General features: G+C 32.2%; 2 protein-coding genes and 1 non-coding gene across 3 annotated transcripts; 1 reads left to right on the top strand and 2 right to left on the bottom strand.

Moving 5' to 3' along the window:
* The first annotated feature begins 4,551 nt into the window (after positions 1-4,551).
* On the top strand, positions 4,552-8,760 carry LOC120068346 (Leucine-rich repeat (LRR) family protein). The gene is made up of 9 exons (XM_039020084.2): positions 4,552-4,783; positions 4,860-5,403; positions 5,610-6,076; positions 6,590-6,725; positions 6,812-6,883; positions 6,963-7,031; positions 7,424-7,495; positions 8,309-8,380; positions 8,461-8,760. Exons 1-9 carry the CDS (start codon positions 4,714-4,716, stop codon positions 8,504-8,506), a joined length of 1,548 nt encoding a protein of 515 aa, XP_038876012.1. The 5' UTR covers positions 4,552-4,713; the 3' UTR covers positions 8,507-8,760.
* Positions 8,761-9,613: 853 nt separating this feature from the next.
* LOC120068347 (uncharacterized) lies at positions 9,614-11,080 on the bottom strand. The gene has a single exon (XM_039020085.2). The coding sequence runs from the start codon at positions 10,646-10,648 to the stop codon at positions 9,869-9,871; it is 780 nt and encodes a 259-aa protein (XP_038876013.1). The 5' UTR covers positions 10,649-11,080; the 3' UTR covers positions 9,614-9,868.
* Positions 11,081-13,642: 2,562 nt separating this feature from the next.
* On the bottom strand, positions 13,643-13,716 carry TRNAV-AAC (transfer RNA valine (anticodon AAC)). The gene has a single exon. It is a non-coding gene; the product is annotated as a tRNA-Val (tRNA).
* Between the last annotated feature and the right edge of the window lie 5,344 nt (positions 13,717-19,060).

Below are 19,060 nucleotides of genomic sequence, written 5' to 3'. Positions count from 1 at the left end.
TTTCTTCTTCTTCCTATTGTTGCTCTATATTTTTACTATGTTATAATTTTTTTTTAAATTAAATCTCCCCCATCATTGTAACAAACAATGAAATGTCACCATATTTCTTCAACAGTTTCACTTTCATTTCCTCTAATTTGGAGGATCATCAGAAAATAAATTTCTATTTTTCACTAATTCTTGCTGAAAAATATTCTAGAAATTTTTTTATTTTATTTTATAGTTTTTTTATTATATATTACATACTTTTCAATTACATACATACTTTTCATCTAAATATTCTTAACACTCATTTGATATGTGAATTCATTACATATAAATATTGCATTTAATGTAAAAAAAAAACAATATTTTTTTATATAATCAACAACCTTACAACATACTTTAACAGTCATCGGTCTTATAGAAGTTGGAAGTGGTTGTCGAAGTTGATTATCAAAGATAATTTTTGCTAGAGTTTGTAGTTAGAAGTGGTTGTCGGAGCCTGAAGTTGGTTACATGAAGATGTATTGGAGTTGGTTATCGAAGTTTGTCATTGGAGGTGGTTTTCGAATCTCGAAGTTGGTCGGGCGAAAGTGGTTGTCGAAGTTGATCACCGAAGATGATTTTCACTAGAGATTGTAGTCATAGGTGACTGTCGGAGCCGAAATTAGTCACATGAAGAAATTAGAGTCGATTATCAGAGTTTGTCGTCGAAGTCTCGAGTTGGTCTTCAGAGTTGCTTGCTTAAAGGTGATCATCGAAGGTGATTTTCATTGAAGTTTGTAGTTGAAGGTGGTTGTCAGAGCCTAAGAAGGTGGTTGTTAGAGTTGATCATCGAAGTTTGTTGTCAAAGCCAATTAGTCGTGGGAGTTGGTAGTGCGAAGATGGCTATCGAAGTTGGGTCATCGGAGGTGGTTGTTAGAGGCCAGAATTAGTTGTCAGAGTTGGTCGCACGAAGGTTGTTAGAGCTCGAAGTTGGTTGTCGGAGTCCGAATTTTGTCACTGGAATTATCATCGGAGGTGGTTGTCAAAGCCTAAAGTTGGTTGCCAGAGTTGTCATCAGAGGTGGTTGTCGAAGCCTGAAGTTAGTTCTCGGAGTGTGACAATAGCTGATGGGTGAAACCATTGAAAATATGGGAAGAAGGGAGAGTTGGGGTAAGTTGGTAAAATATACTAACTCAACTCCATTAGTATTTAAAGTTGGTGGGTCAAACAATGAGTTGTATATTAAACTTAAGTCAACTCATGTTGGTGAGCTAAACACCCCCTAAGTGATAACTTAAATGGTCTATAATAGATGGATAAAATTGGGTATCTTATCCTTGTGACATTATGAATACGACCTGTTTTGTAGATGTTACTATTGTTGTAAAGTGCTACAAAGGATCTTATCCTGATCATTCATGTAGACACATGTGAGTAGGGATGTTCTATACAAATGGGTTTGTATTAGACCAGACCATGAAATGAATAGTCTTATTATATAACATTGTTAATAATAGAGATTTACATTTCACCAGGATGATCATAGGTGACATGATCTGAATCCTGAGTGAGTTGTGAACTGCCTATGAAGGCGGTACTTTGATTTGTATGGGTGAAAGTAGTCAAATCGCCGACTCAATAAGCCTACCATTTTAAGGATTCGTCTGATTGGGAAGTTAGGAACACAGCTACACAAAGTGGAATTTGCTCATTCCCTAATGTCGAGGTGAGTAGATAAATTGTTCCCTTAAGGGCTGACTCTGAGATTTGAATAATATGGCGCCACACCCTCACTTGGCTTTAGAGGGGTTTGGTCATAGTTGGACTATGACTTCTTGTTCATTAGAGATTAATGGTACTTAAAGAGTTAGACGTAACTACAGGGGTAAAACGATAATTTTGGCTTAGTTGTACTTACGAGCAATTTATGAAGGGTCATTGCACTGCTGACTGGTTATATCCAATAGACACAAAAATATATTTATAGTGCGAAGAATGTAACTGTCAGTCTTTAGTGAAGTGACCGACAATTAATGGATGTTGAGTAATTTAATTAAATGAGTTCAATTAATTATTCAAGTATCATTGGATCTACAATCTACAAGTTTATAAGGTCTCATCTATAGCTCAACAGGGATTATTGAGAATTAATTTTGGATTAATTTGAATTGTTCAAATTAATTGAAAAAATTAATTATATATGATATAATTAATATAATGTATCTGATACATTATAATATAAAGTTTATTTTGAGAAGAATTAAATATTTGAATATGATTCAAATACTAATCAATCATGGGAGATCAGTTTTTTGACGTTCTTCATCTTCTTCACAGAAGATTTACACAGACGATCTGTGTATGATTTAGATCTCTCTTCTTCTCTTTCTCTTCCCAAAATATACAGAGCCCACACATCCTATAATTCTCAATCGCTACAAAGAGTACAGAGGATTACCTCTTGGTAGTGTCCAAGTTGGGCTTGCTAACCATTTGGAGAGGAAATACGTGAAGACTTATTTGACTTAAAGGGTAAGTTAATTTCTTCCCTAATCTCTCTGTTTATTCTAAAAGCATGTTGTAAATCTCTATTTGAATTGCATAATTTTTCTCTGAATTTTGTATTTTGTGAAAATTGGAAATTGGGAACAATCCGCGCTTCCGCAATGAACCTCACGGTTCCTTCACTTCGTTCATGACACGTCATTAAATAATTTATTAATTTATTTCATAGTTTCCACGTAATTTCTAAATACTATTTTTGTGGCAAACAATAAATGTAGGTAGTATGAAATTTTTTCATATTGAACATAGCCACATAAGTCATTTGAAGCATTGTGCGCTAAATATTAGGTTATGATAATAGCAATGGCTAAGATTTCATTTAATAATCATTTATGCTCTGTTTGGTAACCATTTTTTAAAATTAAACCTATTTCCTCCTCCATCTGTTACAATGATTTACATATTTCTTAAGTATAATAGTTGAATTCTTAGCCAAATTTTAAAAACAAAAACAACTTATGAAAAACTTATTTTTAGTTTTCAAAATTTAACTTGATTTTTTAAAGCATTGGTAAAAGAGTAGATAACAAAGAAAGAAATTTGGATATGAAAATAGTGTCTATAGGCTTAATTTTAAAAAATAAGAATAAAAAATAAAATGATTATCAAACGTGACCTTAATTTTAGTTTTTAAAAATTAAGTATAAATACTTCCTCCACCTAATTTTTTTGTGTTTATATATACTTTTTAGGATATTTTTTAAAATTGAAGCCAAAATTTTAAAACTAAAAAAAACAAACTATTTTTTGAAAACATGTTTTTGTTTTGGAATTTGGAAAAAAAAAATTTAAGACTGTGTTTAAGAAAAAAGGGAAAAGTGTAAGAACTCTATTTTCTAGTTCATTTTTAACTCTTTTATTCTTATTAAAGTCAGAGAATTTATTTAGGGATGTATTTTTATTCGGTATGCATTAAAATAGGTGTTTGAAGTCAAAATATAGTAAGCAAAATCTCCAAATAAATCAAGATTAGTACTTTAATGGCTGAACTAAATATATATAAAAGAAAAGAAAAAAGAACATAAATCATATTAATTAAAGTAACTAAAAATAAAATAATTATTTTCTCATCTTTTAATTTAATGCATATCATTTTCGTACAGAGTCGCCGTGTAAGGCAAACGCTGACTATCCATTCAAACGAAGATTCTAACGTACGCTGAAACAAGTCAAAGAGTACTAACATGCGCATATGGTCGTGAAAGTGGGGCCCTCATTGAATGTCTTGTCAACGAAGATCAACGGCTGATCAGGTAATGTGGGACCCACTTTTTATGATGTGCCATTCATGGGTGTTCGTGGGAGCCAGTCAGACATTAACAACTCCACCACCTACCGGACCTACAGGTAACCATTTTGTCTTTTTTAAAAAAGATAATTCTTTTTAGTTTTTGAAGAGATCAATTAAACTCATTAATTGACAAATATATTTCTTTTATTGGAAAAGTTGTACCGGATTTAACCTACCTTTATCATTTTCATACTAATTCATCTGACATTAATCCATCATAATAATATTTTAAAAATAGACTCCTGTTACAATTCTTATTTTAAATTTAATCGGGGTAATATTACATTTAATTATTTTAAAATATAAAGAATAAATTATAACTTATTAAGTCAAATGACTAAATTGTTACGGTTTAGATTATTAATTTCTTAGAAGTTCATGAGGACAAATTCCTTAAAAGTATTTTAAAATTAAACATGATCGATTTTCTTGATTGATTTGTTTGATTAACATTGTGTGAGACATATAATTTTATCAATTAAACTCTGAAACTTTCATAAGCAGTAATTTAAACTCTCGATTAAGTTTCCTTTGAAAATTGTTTACACATCAATAATAATAATTCATTTTATAATATGATATTTCAAAAAGAAGAATTGAATAGTTGGATAATTTTTATAATCTAAATTAACTCATTTCAAACAATTGAGAGTCTAATTTGCAAGAAACAAGTTTAAGAGTAAAAATTTTCTATATAGATAAAGAATATTAAGAAAAAGAAAAGAAGTAGGAAGAATAAAATAATAACCGCCATATCTGACCTGGCCCAAGATTTCCCGCGTTGATGAAATGGATACTCAACTAATTCCTTCCTCTTCCCCAACTCCACCATTTCACATACTCCACCGCCGTCTCTATTCCTTTCTTGCATCCTTCAATTTCTCTCATCCATGGCGATTTCTCCATTCCTCTTCCTCTTCCTCTTCCTCTCCTTCTTCCCCTCTTCTCATTCCCTCAGAGGTAACCCCATTTTCATCTCTCATATCTCTACTGATCTCTTCTTCTCTTTCTTCTCACTTTCCTCCTCTGTTTTCAGGCTATTTCATCGATTGCGGCTCCACTTCCCCCACCACACTCGACGGTCGCACCTGGAAACCCGACGACGCCTTCGTCTTCAGTGGAATCAACAAAAACATCTCCGACCCCGTTCTTGACCCTACCCTTTCCACTGTCCGCTCCTTTCCTAGGGCTCTTAATCGCAAATTTTGCTATGTCGTCGGACCTGTCTTTCGTACCCGGAGGTATATGGTTAGAACCACCTACTACTACGGTGGAGTCAATGGCCTTGATTCCCCTCCGGTTTTCGATCAGATTGTTGATGGGACTGTTTGGAGCGTGGTGAATACTACCGAGGATTATGATAGGGGTTTGACGTCGTATTACGAAGGGGTTTTTGAAGCCAAGGGGAAGTCTATTAGTGTGTGCATTGGTTCTAATACGTATACGGATTCTGACCCTTTCATTTCTGCTTTGGAGGTTGTCTTGTTGGGGGAATCTCTTTATAATACTACTGATTTCGTTAACCATGGCTTGCGTTTGGTTGCTAGGCACAGCTTTGAATACACTGGTACCAACTTACGGTATGTTTTAGAAAAATGGGTTGACTTTCCATGTAGGTTTTAACACCATGAATTTGATCTAATGAGCTTATTTGACGTTTTCGTGCTATTGGGATTGAATCGAATTTGTTGTGTCATAATTTTAGAATGATAGTTTCTATCTAGAATGTCTATGATTTCTGCCAATTTCATTTTCTCTTATTCTTTTCTGCAATTGGAATTAATAGGTATCCTGATGACCAATTTGATCGGTTTTGGCAACCATTTGGGAATAACAATTGGAATGTAACTAATAGAACTGTGTCTGCCTCTGGTATATGGAACCTCCCTCCATCTAAGATATTTGAAACAGAGCTGAGGACTGATAAGCTGGAACCATTGGAGTTGAATTGGCCTCTTATTTCTCTTCCAGAAACAAATTTCACATATTACATTGCTCTATACTTTGCTAATGATCATCCTTCGTCATCAGATAACTCAAGGGTGTTTAGCATAAGTCTGAATGGTATAACATATTACCGTGATCTAAATGCAACTTCGGCAGGTCATGTTGTTTTTGCAAGTCGGTGGCCTCTTCATGGTCCAACAAAGATAACCTTGACTCCCTCTCCTCAGTCAAAACTTGGCCCATTGATCAATGGTGGAGAACTTTTTCACGTTGTGCCCCTTGAAGGAAGAACTCTTGTAAGAGATGGTACGTAACTCTTTTGTTTAATATTTGTTTCTTAATTATATATATACATATGATCTATGCCAACCATCTTTAATGGAAGCATATGAGTATATATCTAATTACATTTCATAGCTTTTTCATGATGTTCGTAAAAGGGGAAATCAACTTAAACTTAATATTATGTGCTGCTTTTGGTCATTTTTTCGGTTCCCTCATGTAATTAGAATGAAGTCATTTTAGATGCCTTGTGATTGCTCATGAGGTTTGTCAATACCAAAGGAAGTAGATCTAGAATTATTAAAATGGGAGAATAAGGGAAGAAGATGAGGTTGACATTTTAGTTTACTAGACATTATCTGTTGGTGGTCCTTCATTTCGTTCATGATTTATCATGTGTGATTTTAAGTGTTTTCAGCAATAGGGTGCAATTGTTTTCCATTGCTAATTAGTATGGTCTATATAATTTGATGTTCTCTTGAAGTTTATTTTGGTTAATTGTAACCATCATTATATTGACTAGTTTTCTGATCACAGTTATCAATCTGGAGAGAGTAAAAAAGAGTCTGAAAAATCCCCCAACTGATTGGATTGGTGATCCATGCTTCCCCCAACAATATCGCTGGACAGGAATTACATGTTCTGAAGGTTCTCGAATTCGTGTAATTACCTTGTGAGTTTGGACTCTTTGTCGTTTTTGAATTTTACATTTCATATTCACTTCATGTTAACAAACTGATTCCCTTTTCATGATTTCAGAAACCTTACGAGTATGGACATTTCAGGATCCTTATCACCTAGCATTGCCAACCTTACTGCATTGTCTGGACTGTTAGTATCACACTATAACTTTTAAATTAATGGATTTGAATAATGAAGTTTTCTAATTTCCAGTTCTTTCCTTTTGCAGCTGGCTTGGAAACAACAGTTTGTCTGGACCTATTCCTGATCTCAGTACCCTGAAGTTGTTGGAAATAGTGTATGTTCTGGACTTATCCTTTTCATTCCATTTCTTATTGGACGCCTGAAAAGGATTGAAAAATTGCATATGAAAATCTATCCTTTTCATTCCATTTCATTCCATTCCATTGAAGTGTTGACATGGTTGCACGTCTGTAAAAAAGTTTTCTTTCCTCCTTTTTTTTTGTCTGTGATTTGACAAGGGGGCTATAATATTCTGTTTTATCACTTAGCAGTTCTTAGTATATAATGGACATTACCTGGCCTGGAGATCTTGATAGAGTTGGTTCCCTGAACATAGTGTTTGACATTTATAAATTGTGCTTGTGGATTCATCTTGTTAGCCTTCTTTTAACTTTTCCATTTCAACTTATGTCAACATTATCGAATTTGTGTTTTCTTCCTTTGAAGGCACTTGGAAGATAATAATTTCAGTGGAGAGATTCCATCATCACTTGGAAATCTGCCTCGCTTGCAGGAACTGTAAGTTTACTTATATGATTTTATTGCTGAAAGATTCCATGCCGTCCCTTGGCTTAGAAAAATCTTTAGTATAGAAGTTGCGTGCATCTGACAAAATGGGTATCCTAAAATGATTTCTCTGCGGGAGTTTGCTGTTCTGCTGCAAACTTGTTAATGTATAATTGTCATGCTTCAGACTGCATTGCCATTGCACAGTTGTTTGATTCATAAGTTAGGTCATATTATGACTTAAGTAGTAGCCCCCTCCTTTTGGGTTGAACAGGAAATATATATCCGTAGAGTAGGGATAATTTGTTCTCATGTGATAGATTATTTGGAACGTAGTTAATTGTGCTTTGTTTGGTTATTACAGCTACTAGCATTGTTTGATGAACAAGAGAGGCAAAATGATAAACGAATGCTTGTAAAAGTAGAGATGGTTGCAAAAATTACCAACCATAACCATAGTGTTGTACATTTTACTTTTCAAAGTCTTCATTTATCTATCTTGTTCTTTTAGAGGACCACCTATCCTCTGGTTTAATTGTCGTTCTCGCCTTGCCTGGATCCTTGGAAATATATATCCTGCAATTTGATCAACACTCTCATATCTGCAAGTTTTGTAGGATTTTCACATTTTCTCTGTTCTTCTGATCATCTTATGTCTTTATCCTACTTATTCTTAAATAAGTTTTCTGAGTATTTGAATATTTTAGTGTTTCTTTTGGTGACTTCATGACTTGTTTGAACATTTATATTTTTTTTATTGAATGGTAAGTTTAACAGCAATTAATTAGGTTCATGTTTATTTGGCTTGATTTCCTCTTGTTCTAGGTTCTTATACAATAATAATCTGACTGGTGAAGTTCCTCAAAGCCTTACAAATAATGAAAGACTGGATCTTAGGTATTCGTTCACTGCCCAAAAACTTTTACATCAAATTTTACCAGGCATTTTTTCCTAACTTTTGTAATTTGGTTTATCAGGATTTTTCCAGGAAACCATCTACTGGGGCCGCCACCTTCTTCTTAGCATTTTTTTTTTTTCGGTTTTGTTTTTTTTCCCTTCTCCTGAAAGATAATTGTAAAGCTAATTGTTTGCTCGTGTATAGTTTTTGGGAAAGAACAGTTGAAACATTTTTCCCTGTAAGTTCTTCAAGGAAACTGGCCTACCCATTGTGGAATAGAAATTTGTGCGATAGCCTTCTTTGTTGTAAACTGTACGAGTTTCCAAACTCGGATGGTCCAAGTGACTTTATTCTTTGATTTATTGTCCACATTCAATCAGCCCGGGTACTCACAGACCGAGATCACTGTTCTCCCATTCCTTAATTGTGTGCAAATTATTGCTCATGTATAATTGTTGTTAGTAATATGATTTTGGGCTCGATATAGACTTCTCAGCTTTGCTATATTTCCTGTATTATGAAGTGGTTCTGTTCCTCCCAGTGAATACTCTCCCCTTGGTCGTTTAATTTAATGGGTGTTGTAGCTGATCCACTCTGTTTGCTATTGCAGTCAAACCGGGCTTAGCTGTATCAGTATGCTTCCTCTTCATTTGTCGCTTTCACTTGTTTCTTCTGTATTCATCTTTATTAAATCATTTGTCCTGCCCATCTGGCTGTCTCGTCTGCTAGATTACTCTAGCCACATCTCCTATACACGAAATTAATTCGATTTTAAAACATGCACTCTCTTTTGAATTAATGTCAGATGTGCAGATACAGCTTCTGCACCACTGCTTAGGAATTCATAAATGGTGGGGGTATCATTGAGCCATCATAGTTATGGAGTCTCTATGATCAATACATGGAGCCTTTAGGACCATTTAATTTCTTACAAAAAGCCATTCAGGTTCAGGCTGGATCTGTATAATACATATAATCCCATTTATTTGGATCATTTAATTTAGCTATTAATATGAGATCTGATGCCTTTTCTTTTTTTAAGAATAACGAACTGTTTTAACCATTGAAGATAATTTTGGACCCAGGTTCCATTCTGAAAATTGCTATTGTATTGTACTGAAATGTGGGTGACCCACTGATCCGAGGCTGCTGCATCCGGCATGTGACGTAGAACTATTCACCACCAAATTTTGCTATTCAGGAGGACAAAGATAAAGTGTACACCAAAAAGGTATGTGGAACCAAAAAAGCATAATTTGATTAATCAAGGAATACCAACAAGCAAAAACTAGAGGTCAGCATTTACAATCGGAGATTATTAGATCCACCGCCATAATCAACATTAATCCATACACAAACAGAAAGTTGAAAAAATTTGTCAAGAAATGACAATAGAGAGGGGGGAGAAGGGGAAGAGGGAGATTAACAGCTTGGACTAGAGTTGATGAGATCTTGAGCTGCTGACTTTAGCGTCTAATTTCATCTTCTCATCTATCAAATCTTCCTTTCTTAAGTGGGAACAAGGGTGGCAAAACACTGCTCTTCACCTGTGTGCAGATTGGCACATTAATCATAGGCCTTATTCTTATACTGGCCGATCTTGTCCTTTCCAAACCCTTCTTTATCCTCTTTACGTTCTTCTCTTTGTTTCCTGTTGTCCCTTCCTTCCCTTCCTCTGTTGTGGCTGCATCAGCCATGGACCTGGAAGAGGAAGACGACGACGACGAAGAAGAAGATGGTGATAGTGCAGATGAAGCGCGTTGCTTCTTCAACCTCAACAGTTCTTTCCAGAGAACGGTGCATTTTGGTGGCCTCGGAGACGGGTCGTCGTCGAGAAACCAATTCACTTTGTTGTCTGCCTCCTTGTTTACCTCAATCTCCACCATATCTTCTTCATCTACATCTTTAGGAGACTTGAGACTGATTTTGTTAAGCCGCTCAGCTTGCTGCATTTGCCAAAAGGGAAGAAGCTTCCCTTCAAAGAAAAGCTCATCAGCTGTAATCATGGAGTGACTACTAACTTTATTAGAAAGAAACTCAAAATCAGCACTCCATGCCAGCTTCTCTGATCTATCCTTATCCTTCTTCTGTCTGTCACAAATCTCTTGATCTCTCTCTATCTGGGAATTTGGGGTAATGGAAATGAAGTTGCTTTCATCAAGAAATTCAGAGGAGAAAGATATCCTAGGACTGGAATTTGGTTCTGTAGGTGATGGTGATGATGGCGGTGATGCTTGAACACTACCACCACTGCCTATTGAAACCATTTTCCTTTTTCTCTTTCTCTCTAGGGTGGGTGTTTGGATTCCGGGAAATGGGGAAAGAAAAATGATTGTGTCAGAGGTGGGGAAAGTTGGGTAAATGAGCTTGAGTTTGGAAATGAGGGATTTATAGATGTTTGAAGGAAATTTGTGAAGGGAAAAAAAAGGTAGATGTTTGAAAGGGAGCTTGAAATTTAATTAAAAAAAAAAAAAAGCATAAGTGGTCTGGTGAAGCCGAAACAAGCAAGGGTGTGTATAGGTTAAAGAGAGTGAAGTTATATGATATGAAAGCAAAAAAACAGCACATGGACACCTAGGGCTCTAGGGATAGCTACCTGACAAAAAGGTCCTCTTTAGCAAAAATATGTATAAATTACTATTATTTTGCATGGCAAACTTCTATAAACTCTCTGTTATCTTCCACTTGATTCTCTTTTATTACAATTAAACATTCAATCCCACGTTCTAACATTATTACATATTATCCCCTTGTCCCTTCCCCTAACTATAACTACTGAGAATGAGAATCCATTCTCTGCTTTAAGGATTTCAATCTTTTTCTTTCACCGATTATGATATAGGTTGAGTTTATTAAACGTTTATATTCTTTACCTTCTAACTATTTCTTTGTTGGTAATGCAGGCAATGATGATCCACCATTTAACCTTTTATTAAGTTGCCTTCATAAACTTTCTTTTTTAGAGATGAAAAATGGTTTACCATTGCAAAAAATATCATGCTTTGGAGTTGTATCAATTAAAACTACAAACTAATAATTTTATCAATTTAAATCTTGTGAGCTTTGGTAAGTGTTTCGATTTACACCATCTTCTAGATTATGTTCATGGATATTAAGTGAAACTTTTGATTTGAGTCAATGAAACTTATAAAATTTTCCAAGTCAATCAATTTGGATCTTTCATTATGATTACCTTCAAAAATCATTTATGCATTGATTCTCAGTGTAGATTTTTTTAAATGTTGGTTTTACCAAATGGACAATTTTCAAAGGAAATTTTGACTAAAAGTCTAAAATTCATTTATGAGCTAATTGATACTATTATAAGTTTCACATATGATTTTTTCAAACGAAACTAAATGAGGGTGTGAATTGATACACTCACCAAAGTCAGGGTTTGAATTAATACAACCGAGTTTAAATTGATATTTTTTTTCAAATTAATTTTAAGAATCTCATTGTTTACAACTTAGTCATAGGTAGATTTTTTTGTTTAAAGAAACAAAATAATATCCGAACAAAATTAACATATAAGATTAAAATCTTCTTTATGGGGAAAAAAGAAGAGAAAATTTTTATAAACTTTACTATAATAATCAAATGTATTGCCCTTTTTGTTTTTGGAACGCTCCAAAAGCTTTATATATTTTGCTAAAAGCTATAAAACATGGAGGAAAAAGAGGAAGAAAAGGTTGAAAGCTATAATTAAATTAAGTACTATGATTGGCTGAAACCACTAATAATAAAATAAATATGTTTAAAGAGAGATTTTTTTAAAAAAAATTTGCTTGGTTTGACTCAACATTCAACATGTAAATGGAAGGAGTCTGAAGCATCCATGTGGTCACATCACATGAGTGTAATTTTAATTTTCAAGCCATGTGATTATGAGTTCTACATTATCCAATTTACTCAAATTACCCTTCTTAATCCCCTCTTTTCTCATGCTTTTCATGTCATTTTCCAACCCAACCATGGGCTTTCTTGTCATTATGCATTAAATCTTACAAATAAAAAGTGGGGGTGAGATGAATTAATATTAAAAGCTTCGGTTAAGATTTGGAAGCTTTGATTAAAATCCAGACAGCTAATAAATATAGGGCTTAATTTTGGGTTATTCTATTATTAAACTAATATTAAAAATTTAAAAATAGAGTTTTGTTTTGATTATCTCTATGAGCACAGCACAATGTTCCAAGCTCTCTTTTATGTGCTTTTCCTCTTCCTTCTCTTCTTGCTCCATTATTGAGAGGAGACACTAATATTACAGCTTTTCTTTGTCAGAATTTAATTAATTCAATTCATTAATTTAATGTCCATAATTATATTGGATTAAAGTGTGATCATCATTATAATGCAGTGGTCAGTGATTCAAAAGAATAAAGAAATTTGAACCTGGTGTATTTTTCTTATTTATTTTTTTTTTAAATACCACTTCTTAAAATTTGTCGCTATTCGAATAATTTCAACATAGTTGAATGATTAAGATATAACAAATTTTCTATTAATCGAAGGTTTAATCTCTATTATCATAATTAATTTGTTTAAAATGATCCGAAACTACTTTTAAAATTATTATGTTATAATTCATTTGATCAAGTTATAAACAATTATTTTTAAAAAAATGAACTATACTTTTATATAATTAATTAGCATGTAGATGTAGTAAATGAGTTTATGGAAGGTTTGTGATTTAAATCTCTCTACCTACTAAGAGAAGAGTTTATAAAAGGTTCTCAAATATTTAGTCGCGTTGAAAATTTATTCAATTATTTTCCTCTAGAAAATGTTCATTCAATTATTTGAATGATTTATTTGATAATTGAGATTTTCTTCTTAACTGCACAAATTTATGTCAAACAATGGGTACAATATCTTTCTAAAATCAATGAAGTTTTAGAAAGTTTACAACGGTTTTTAGAAATTAATCTTTTTTTATAAAAAAAATGGAGTGAATATATAAATTTATTGAGTAATTTATTGGCTTCGAAAATGGAGCCATACTAATATTAGAGATGTATTTAATTTCTAAATAGCCTTTTCGAATTTGGAGTACTATATTAATGACGGTTGGTCAAAGTCAACTCTTTCGGGTAATGTTTGAAGATTTGTAATATCAACGGAACAGAAACTTGATTTTGTGGGCCTTAGTGGACTTTGTTTGTTTCTTAGTGGGCCATGACCTTAAGCAAATGGCCCAAAACGAAATTTAGAAAAAATGAAATAAAATAAAATGGCAAAAATACAAAATATAGAAACTATGGCGTCGCACGGATTCGAACCGGAGACCTTCAGTGTGTTAGACTGACGTGATAACCAACTACACCACGACACCAGACGATCTCCTTTATGATAATTTAATTTTGATATTTGCATTTTAGTATGTTTTTAATCATTTGACTCGCGGTCGTACATTGAAAATTAAGAGAAGTTTTTCAGGTTAAGTGCAACTTACAATTTTTACAAATTTATTATTTAATTTTATACTTCCAAATGTTAGGTTATATTCATTTGGGTCACGTTTCCTTTCCAATAAATGAAACCAATCCATTGTAATATTAAAAATGAGGTCCATTTAAATATTTTTCCAAAAAATTAGTTAAAAATATTATATGAATTATGAATAATAAAAAAATATATGAAAATTTTCATAGATAGAAAAAATGTATTTATATAAATAACAAAAAACACTGATCAACATACTTCTATAAGTTTTTATCACTTAGACTTCTATCAACCTCTATAAAAAAAAGATTAACATTTTGCTATTTTGTATATAGTTTTCTTTATTTTTTTATTTTTGAAAATCCCAAAAATATATTACAATTGCAGCAATTTTGATTATGGAGCATTAAATATGGCTTTATTTTATGTATATTTAATGTTTTCAATTTTATACGTACGCTATGCGATTAGCTATCATGCATTTTAACACTCATGTGACATAATGATTTTATTTTTTAAGAATACATAGCAAGCTATTTTCAGGCAAATATATTTAAATGTTTTAGGGCCATATCTAAAATGTTGATGTTGACAAAAATATGGAAGTCTAAATTTTATAAACATATCAATAAAAAATATTGATAGAATGTCAATATCAATATCAATGGATATTTTTTATATTCAAATAAGTTTTTTTTAATGGACGGTTTAGAAAAGTTAAAATGTTTATTATTTAGGTTGTATTTATATTATTAATATTTTATTGCTATGTTTTTATATTTCATTAATTTTGTACAATATAATAAAAATGTCGAATCGCTCTTTATGTCGATGTCAATTTCATGAAAATGTTGTTCTGTAGATAAAAATTTAATACCATAATGTAAGTTTCAAAAATGGCTCAATGAATAGAATAAATAAAGTAATAGTTTGTACCATAAACATTTTTTTTTTTGTCCAATTGCAACAAAAGGCTATAGTGTCCAAGAGAAAATAATATCATAAGAAAGATAGTAAATAGCTAAACACACAAAATCTTAATATTAAAATATGTTTGAGAAAGCATATACAAACAAGGTAATTATTTTGTCAAAATTTTGATTGGGTTGAATAGAGAAACTCTCTTCACCCTATTTGAGAAGAATGGGGAGGGAGGAACATGTAGGCATGTGAGAGTTTCCTATTTAATTACAAAATTGGAGGGACACATACCCCAAAAATGTAATCACCCATCACTTCAAATTTCCTATTGCCATATTGGCCTCTCACTTTATCCCTCTTTTTTCTTTCCCTTAATTGATATAACTTTCAAAGTCCCACCAATTTGATGTTTAGGACTGTTTGAGACACTAAAATGATATAAGATGTGGAAAGTTCTGATGTCTGGAGAGTTCTGATCGAGTATGAACAATCGAGTATGATCTAGCATGTTCAAGCATTGAGATGATATACGATACACGGAAAGAAAATAATGGTGAGATACAAAACACGTTTAAAAAATGGGTCCACAAACAATTAAAATCGGTGAGATAGAATAATTAGCCTCCAAACACTGAGATGATATAGGATGTGAGGATATACCATCTCATGTTGGGCCCCCAAATAGTCTCCTAGAAACAAGAGGCTGTTTGGGACACTGTAATAGAATGAGTTTGGATTGAGTGTTTTAGGTCCAGTTTGTAATATTTAACTCATTTCATTCTGATAGTTTTTAACTCAATCATCTTTTTCATCGTTTTCACAATTTCATTTTTGTTCCACCTTCGATTCCTCATATATTTCAACGCTCTCTGAATCTTAATAATCCTGATTACATTACAATCTCTTAAACAACTCCCAAAGAGATACAAAATTGCATCAAACCCCAAAGAGGAAAATGAGAAAAATGATAGAGCCAAAATATAAGTATTAAGGAACAAATTAATGTCATTAATAAAATAACAAATCCACTCTCCGGCACATGTCGTTAATTAATAAAATTAAGGACTTTTCTTGTTGTTAGTTGTTTTTAATGCTTTTGCTTGTTCTACCTATTCCTGTCAATGTCTTTTACTAATAGTATATGTGTGGTTCAAATATCTGCCAACTATGAGTGATTATGATATATGACCTTTTGAAAAAAAGTTTTTAAGTTATATTTTAATATGAATTTCAAACCTCTTAATCTTTATACAATATTTGGTTCATAAACTATTCAGTTAGGTAAATTTATGTGGTTTAATGATAAATAGAGTAGTCTTTTAAGTCTATATCGATCTAATATGTAAATTTTGTTAGTGTGTCAATTTTGTTAAGTTTTCTAATCCAAACAATATGATCAACCCCTAGTTCAAATAAATACAAACCAATGAAACAAATTTTTTTTACCGTAATGTTTTTGTCAAATCATATAAATGCACATGAACCCTAACACAAGCTATACACAAACCCAAGTTTCTATAACTTGTTATTTTATACACACATTTGCTACACAAACAAAACATTTTCAATTACCTTAAAAACCCCTAATTTATTAAAAGTGACAAGTTAAACAAATCTATGGAAATAAGTGTTGCCAAAGAATGCTTAATAAAAAAATATCAATTTTGGTTGTGAATATGATCTAAAACCTTGGCCAAAATAAACATAGTTCAACTGGGTTATAGACGTATTAACAACCAAGAGATTTATGTTTATAAGAAAAGGATCTATAATCTTAAAAGACCTAAACCCTTATTACACACCATGCAGATTACTCATGCAACTAACCTTGACAAGGCTCTTATCAACGATAAAGCCGAGGAGGGTGTGAACTAAGCCAATAAGGAAGCAACCTATGTGTTGCCCCTCTCTTTAAAATTTATCGGCATTTTTAAGAACGATCCAAACGATAAGAGAAAGAGAAAATGTATAAATATAAGAGGTCATTTCACCTGTGACATAGGCAATATTGCTCTAACTCAGCTGACCAACTTGAGTATTAGAATTTATTATAGTACCATACCGATGTGAGTAACTTCTTTGTAAGTCTACTCATGATATGTTCAACCACACCTCAATAAGAAGCCAACGTAGACTTGTACAATCATTCACATGCATCCACCATTTTTTTTCCTTCAAGACATGATTTGAAAACAAAAACTCTAAAATAATAGACTAAATTATGAAGAGGAATTGGTACAAAAAAGTTGTACCATGTTTTAGGGCTTTTATGATCATGATTATGAGAGGCAGCCAGACTGACGACATTGATGGAAGAGCAAAGAACAAAGACGAATTTTGATAAACTCCAAAATGTTCCCATGAAAACCGGAACCTAGTTCATCTTTTCTTTCTTTAATCTATAATACCGTAATACATGTATTACGAAATCGAAAATTAAAGAATACAAAAAGTAATGTAAAGATAGACAAGATCGACACACAGATATACGTGATTGTGTTAGCTACATCCACGGACAGAGGGAGGACAATATTATTAGGGAGAATATTTTCAAAAAATTATATTAAACAGTGTCTCTTTGGTTGTTTGAAGTGCCAACAAACAAATTCAAGGCATTTCAACAACATGTTTGGTAACCATTTGATTATTTAGTACTAATGTGAATAACTTTTTTATAAGTCTATTTATAAACGGCTAACACACTATTAGTTAACCACATAAATATAAGTGTCGATTTCTTATTATTCTTATTTTTTATTTGACATTTGTTTCTCTCATAATAGTGCAATTGAAGTGAATTATAAAATGATAGCAATTTTTTCTATTACAATGGGAGTATGATACTTCATTATTGTTGACACAAAATTTTGCTTTCATAAACCTTCTCTTGACTATAGAGGGTCTGAATTTTTTTGGTATTACAGTAGCGCATACTCCTTCAACATGTTATTAGATGATATATTATTATATTATTATAAGAGTCACATAATTATTAAGACATGGTTTGGTGATTTTAAAAAAAAAATCATTTGGTGACTATTTATTTTTTATTTTTTAATTTTTTTAAAGTTAAGTCTATTTATTGCAATAATTTACCTCTTTTTTATTAAGTAAAAGAGGTAGATTTTTTTTTTAAAAAAAAAATTTGACTTATTTTTAAAAATTTTGGTAGAAAATAGATAACAACGTAAGATATTTAGATAAAGGATGAATGTTTATAGACTGAATTTTTACAAATTAAAAATAAAAAATCAAATATTCATCAAATAATACGTAAATAATTTTTTTTTGTTATGGAAAAAAATGAATTGAGATAATATGAATTTTTTTTTTATCAAAATACTAAAAATTTGGTCGCGGACTCTGCTTGCTTTTTAAAGGATGCTGTCGTAACTCGTAACTTAATGATGATAATATTAAGGTGATAATAATATTTAAAGAAAAAGGAGTGTAGCCAAAAATAAAATGCAGAAAGAATTGCTTTCTTCTCAAATAAATACACAATGAATAATTGTCCCGTCCAAATTACTTTCCTTTTTTTATTTTTTTATTTTTTTATTTTTCTCACAAACATTATCTGTTTTTCTCTTCGATCCGTCTTTTCAACTTTCTTTTTCTTTTTTCCATTTTTGTTTCCGGATTCCGACAGTTTTCAGATGTGTGGTTATCATTTCTTCCGTCAACTCCACCGTCTTCTCCGCCGTATTGCCGTACCTTATCCGTCTGCCCGGATCCGAACCCGATTATTTGTATGTCAAACGACACCGTTTTCTCCTTCCTGCATCTTCCTTCTAATTTCTACGACCACGGTGTTTAAGGGTTTATTTTTATTTTTATTTTTTGGTATAAATGGCCCCTTTTTAAGATTCACGTGAAAAATAATCACCTGGTTGAAATAGAATGAAAATGGTTTTTTGTTTGCATCAACATCTTGTTAATTAATTTATCTATTTGACCCTGAGAATCACTAGTACTAGTACGTTATGATTAGAAGTTTTCTCGATCCTCAATATTTGATGTTCAGTACTCTACATTCTATGCTCTATGCTATGCACTTGCTAATCGATCCTCGATACTCGATGCTTGATTCTTGCTATCTGATGCTTTATGCTCTACATTCTATACTTGATTTAAAAATTCAGATACTCTATGTTCTATACTATATGCTCGCTACACAATGTTGACAAAAAAGAGGGAAGAAAAGAAAAGAAACAAATGAAGAAACGCAACAATGAAAAAGACCAAAAAAAAAAAGAGAAGAAAATGCATAAAAAATGGAAAAGTTAAAAAATTGCTGCAAAATGAAGAAAATA

The sequence above is a fragment of the Benincasa hispida genome, chromosome 12 (genome assembly GCF_027475165.1).
Source record: "Benincasa hispida cultivar pf3 chromosome 12, pf3_genome.v1.1, whole genome shotgun sequence".
Lineage (NCBI taxonomy): Eukaryota > Viridiplantae > Streptophyta > Magnoliopsida > Cucurbitales > Cucurbitaceae > Benincasa > Benincasa hispida.
This window is presented reverse-complemented; position numbering and strand designations above follow the sequence as displayed.

Excerpts from the sequence above, each read along its gene's own strand:
- LOC120068346 (XM_039020084.2), top strand. The coding sequence starts at position 4,714 with ATGGCGATTTCTCCATTCCTCTTCCTCTTCCTCTTCCTCTCCTTCTTC. Across the intron at positions 4,784-4,859 it reads CTCTTCTCATTCCCTCAGAG|GCTATTTCATCGATTGCGGC; the intron begins GTAACCCCATTT and ends CTCTGTTTTCAG. Across the intron at positions 5,404-5,609 it reads TACACTGGTACCAACTTACG|GTATCCTGATGACCAATTTG; the intron begins GTATGTTTTAGA and ends TGGAATTAATAG.
- LOC120068347 (XM_039020085.2), bottom strand. The coding sequence starts at position 10,648 with ATGGTTTCAATAGGCAGTGGTGGTAGTGTTCAAGCATCACCGCCATCA.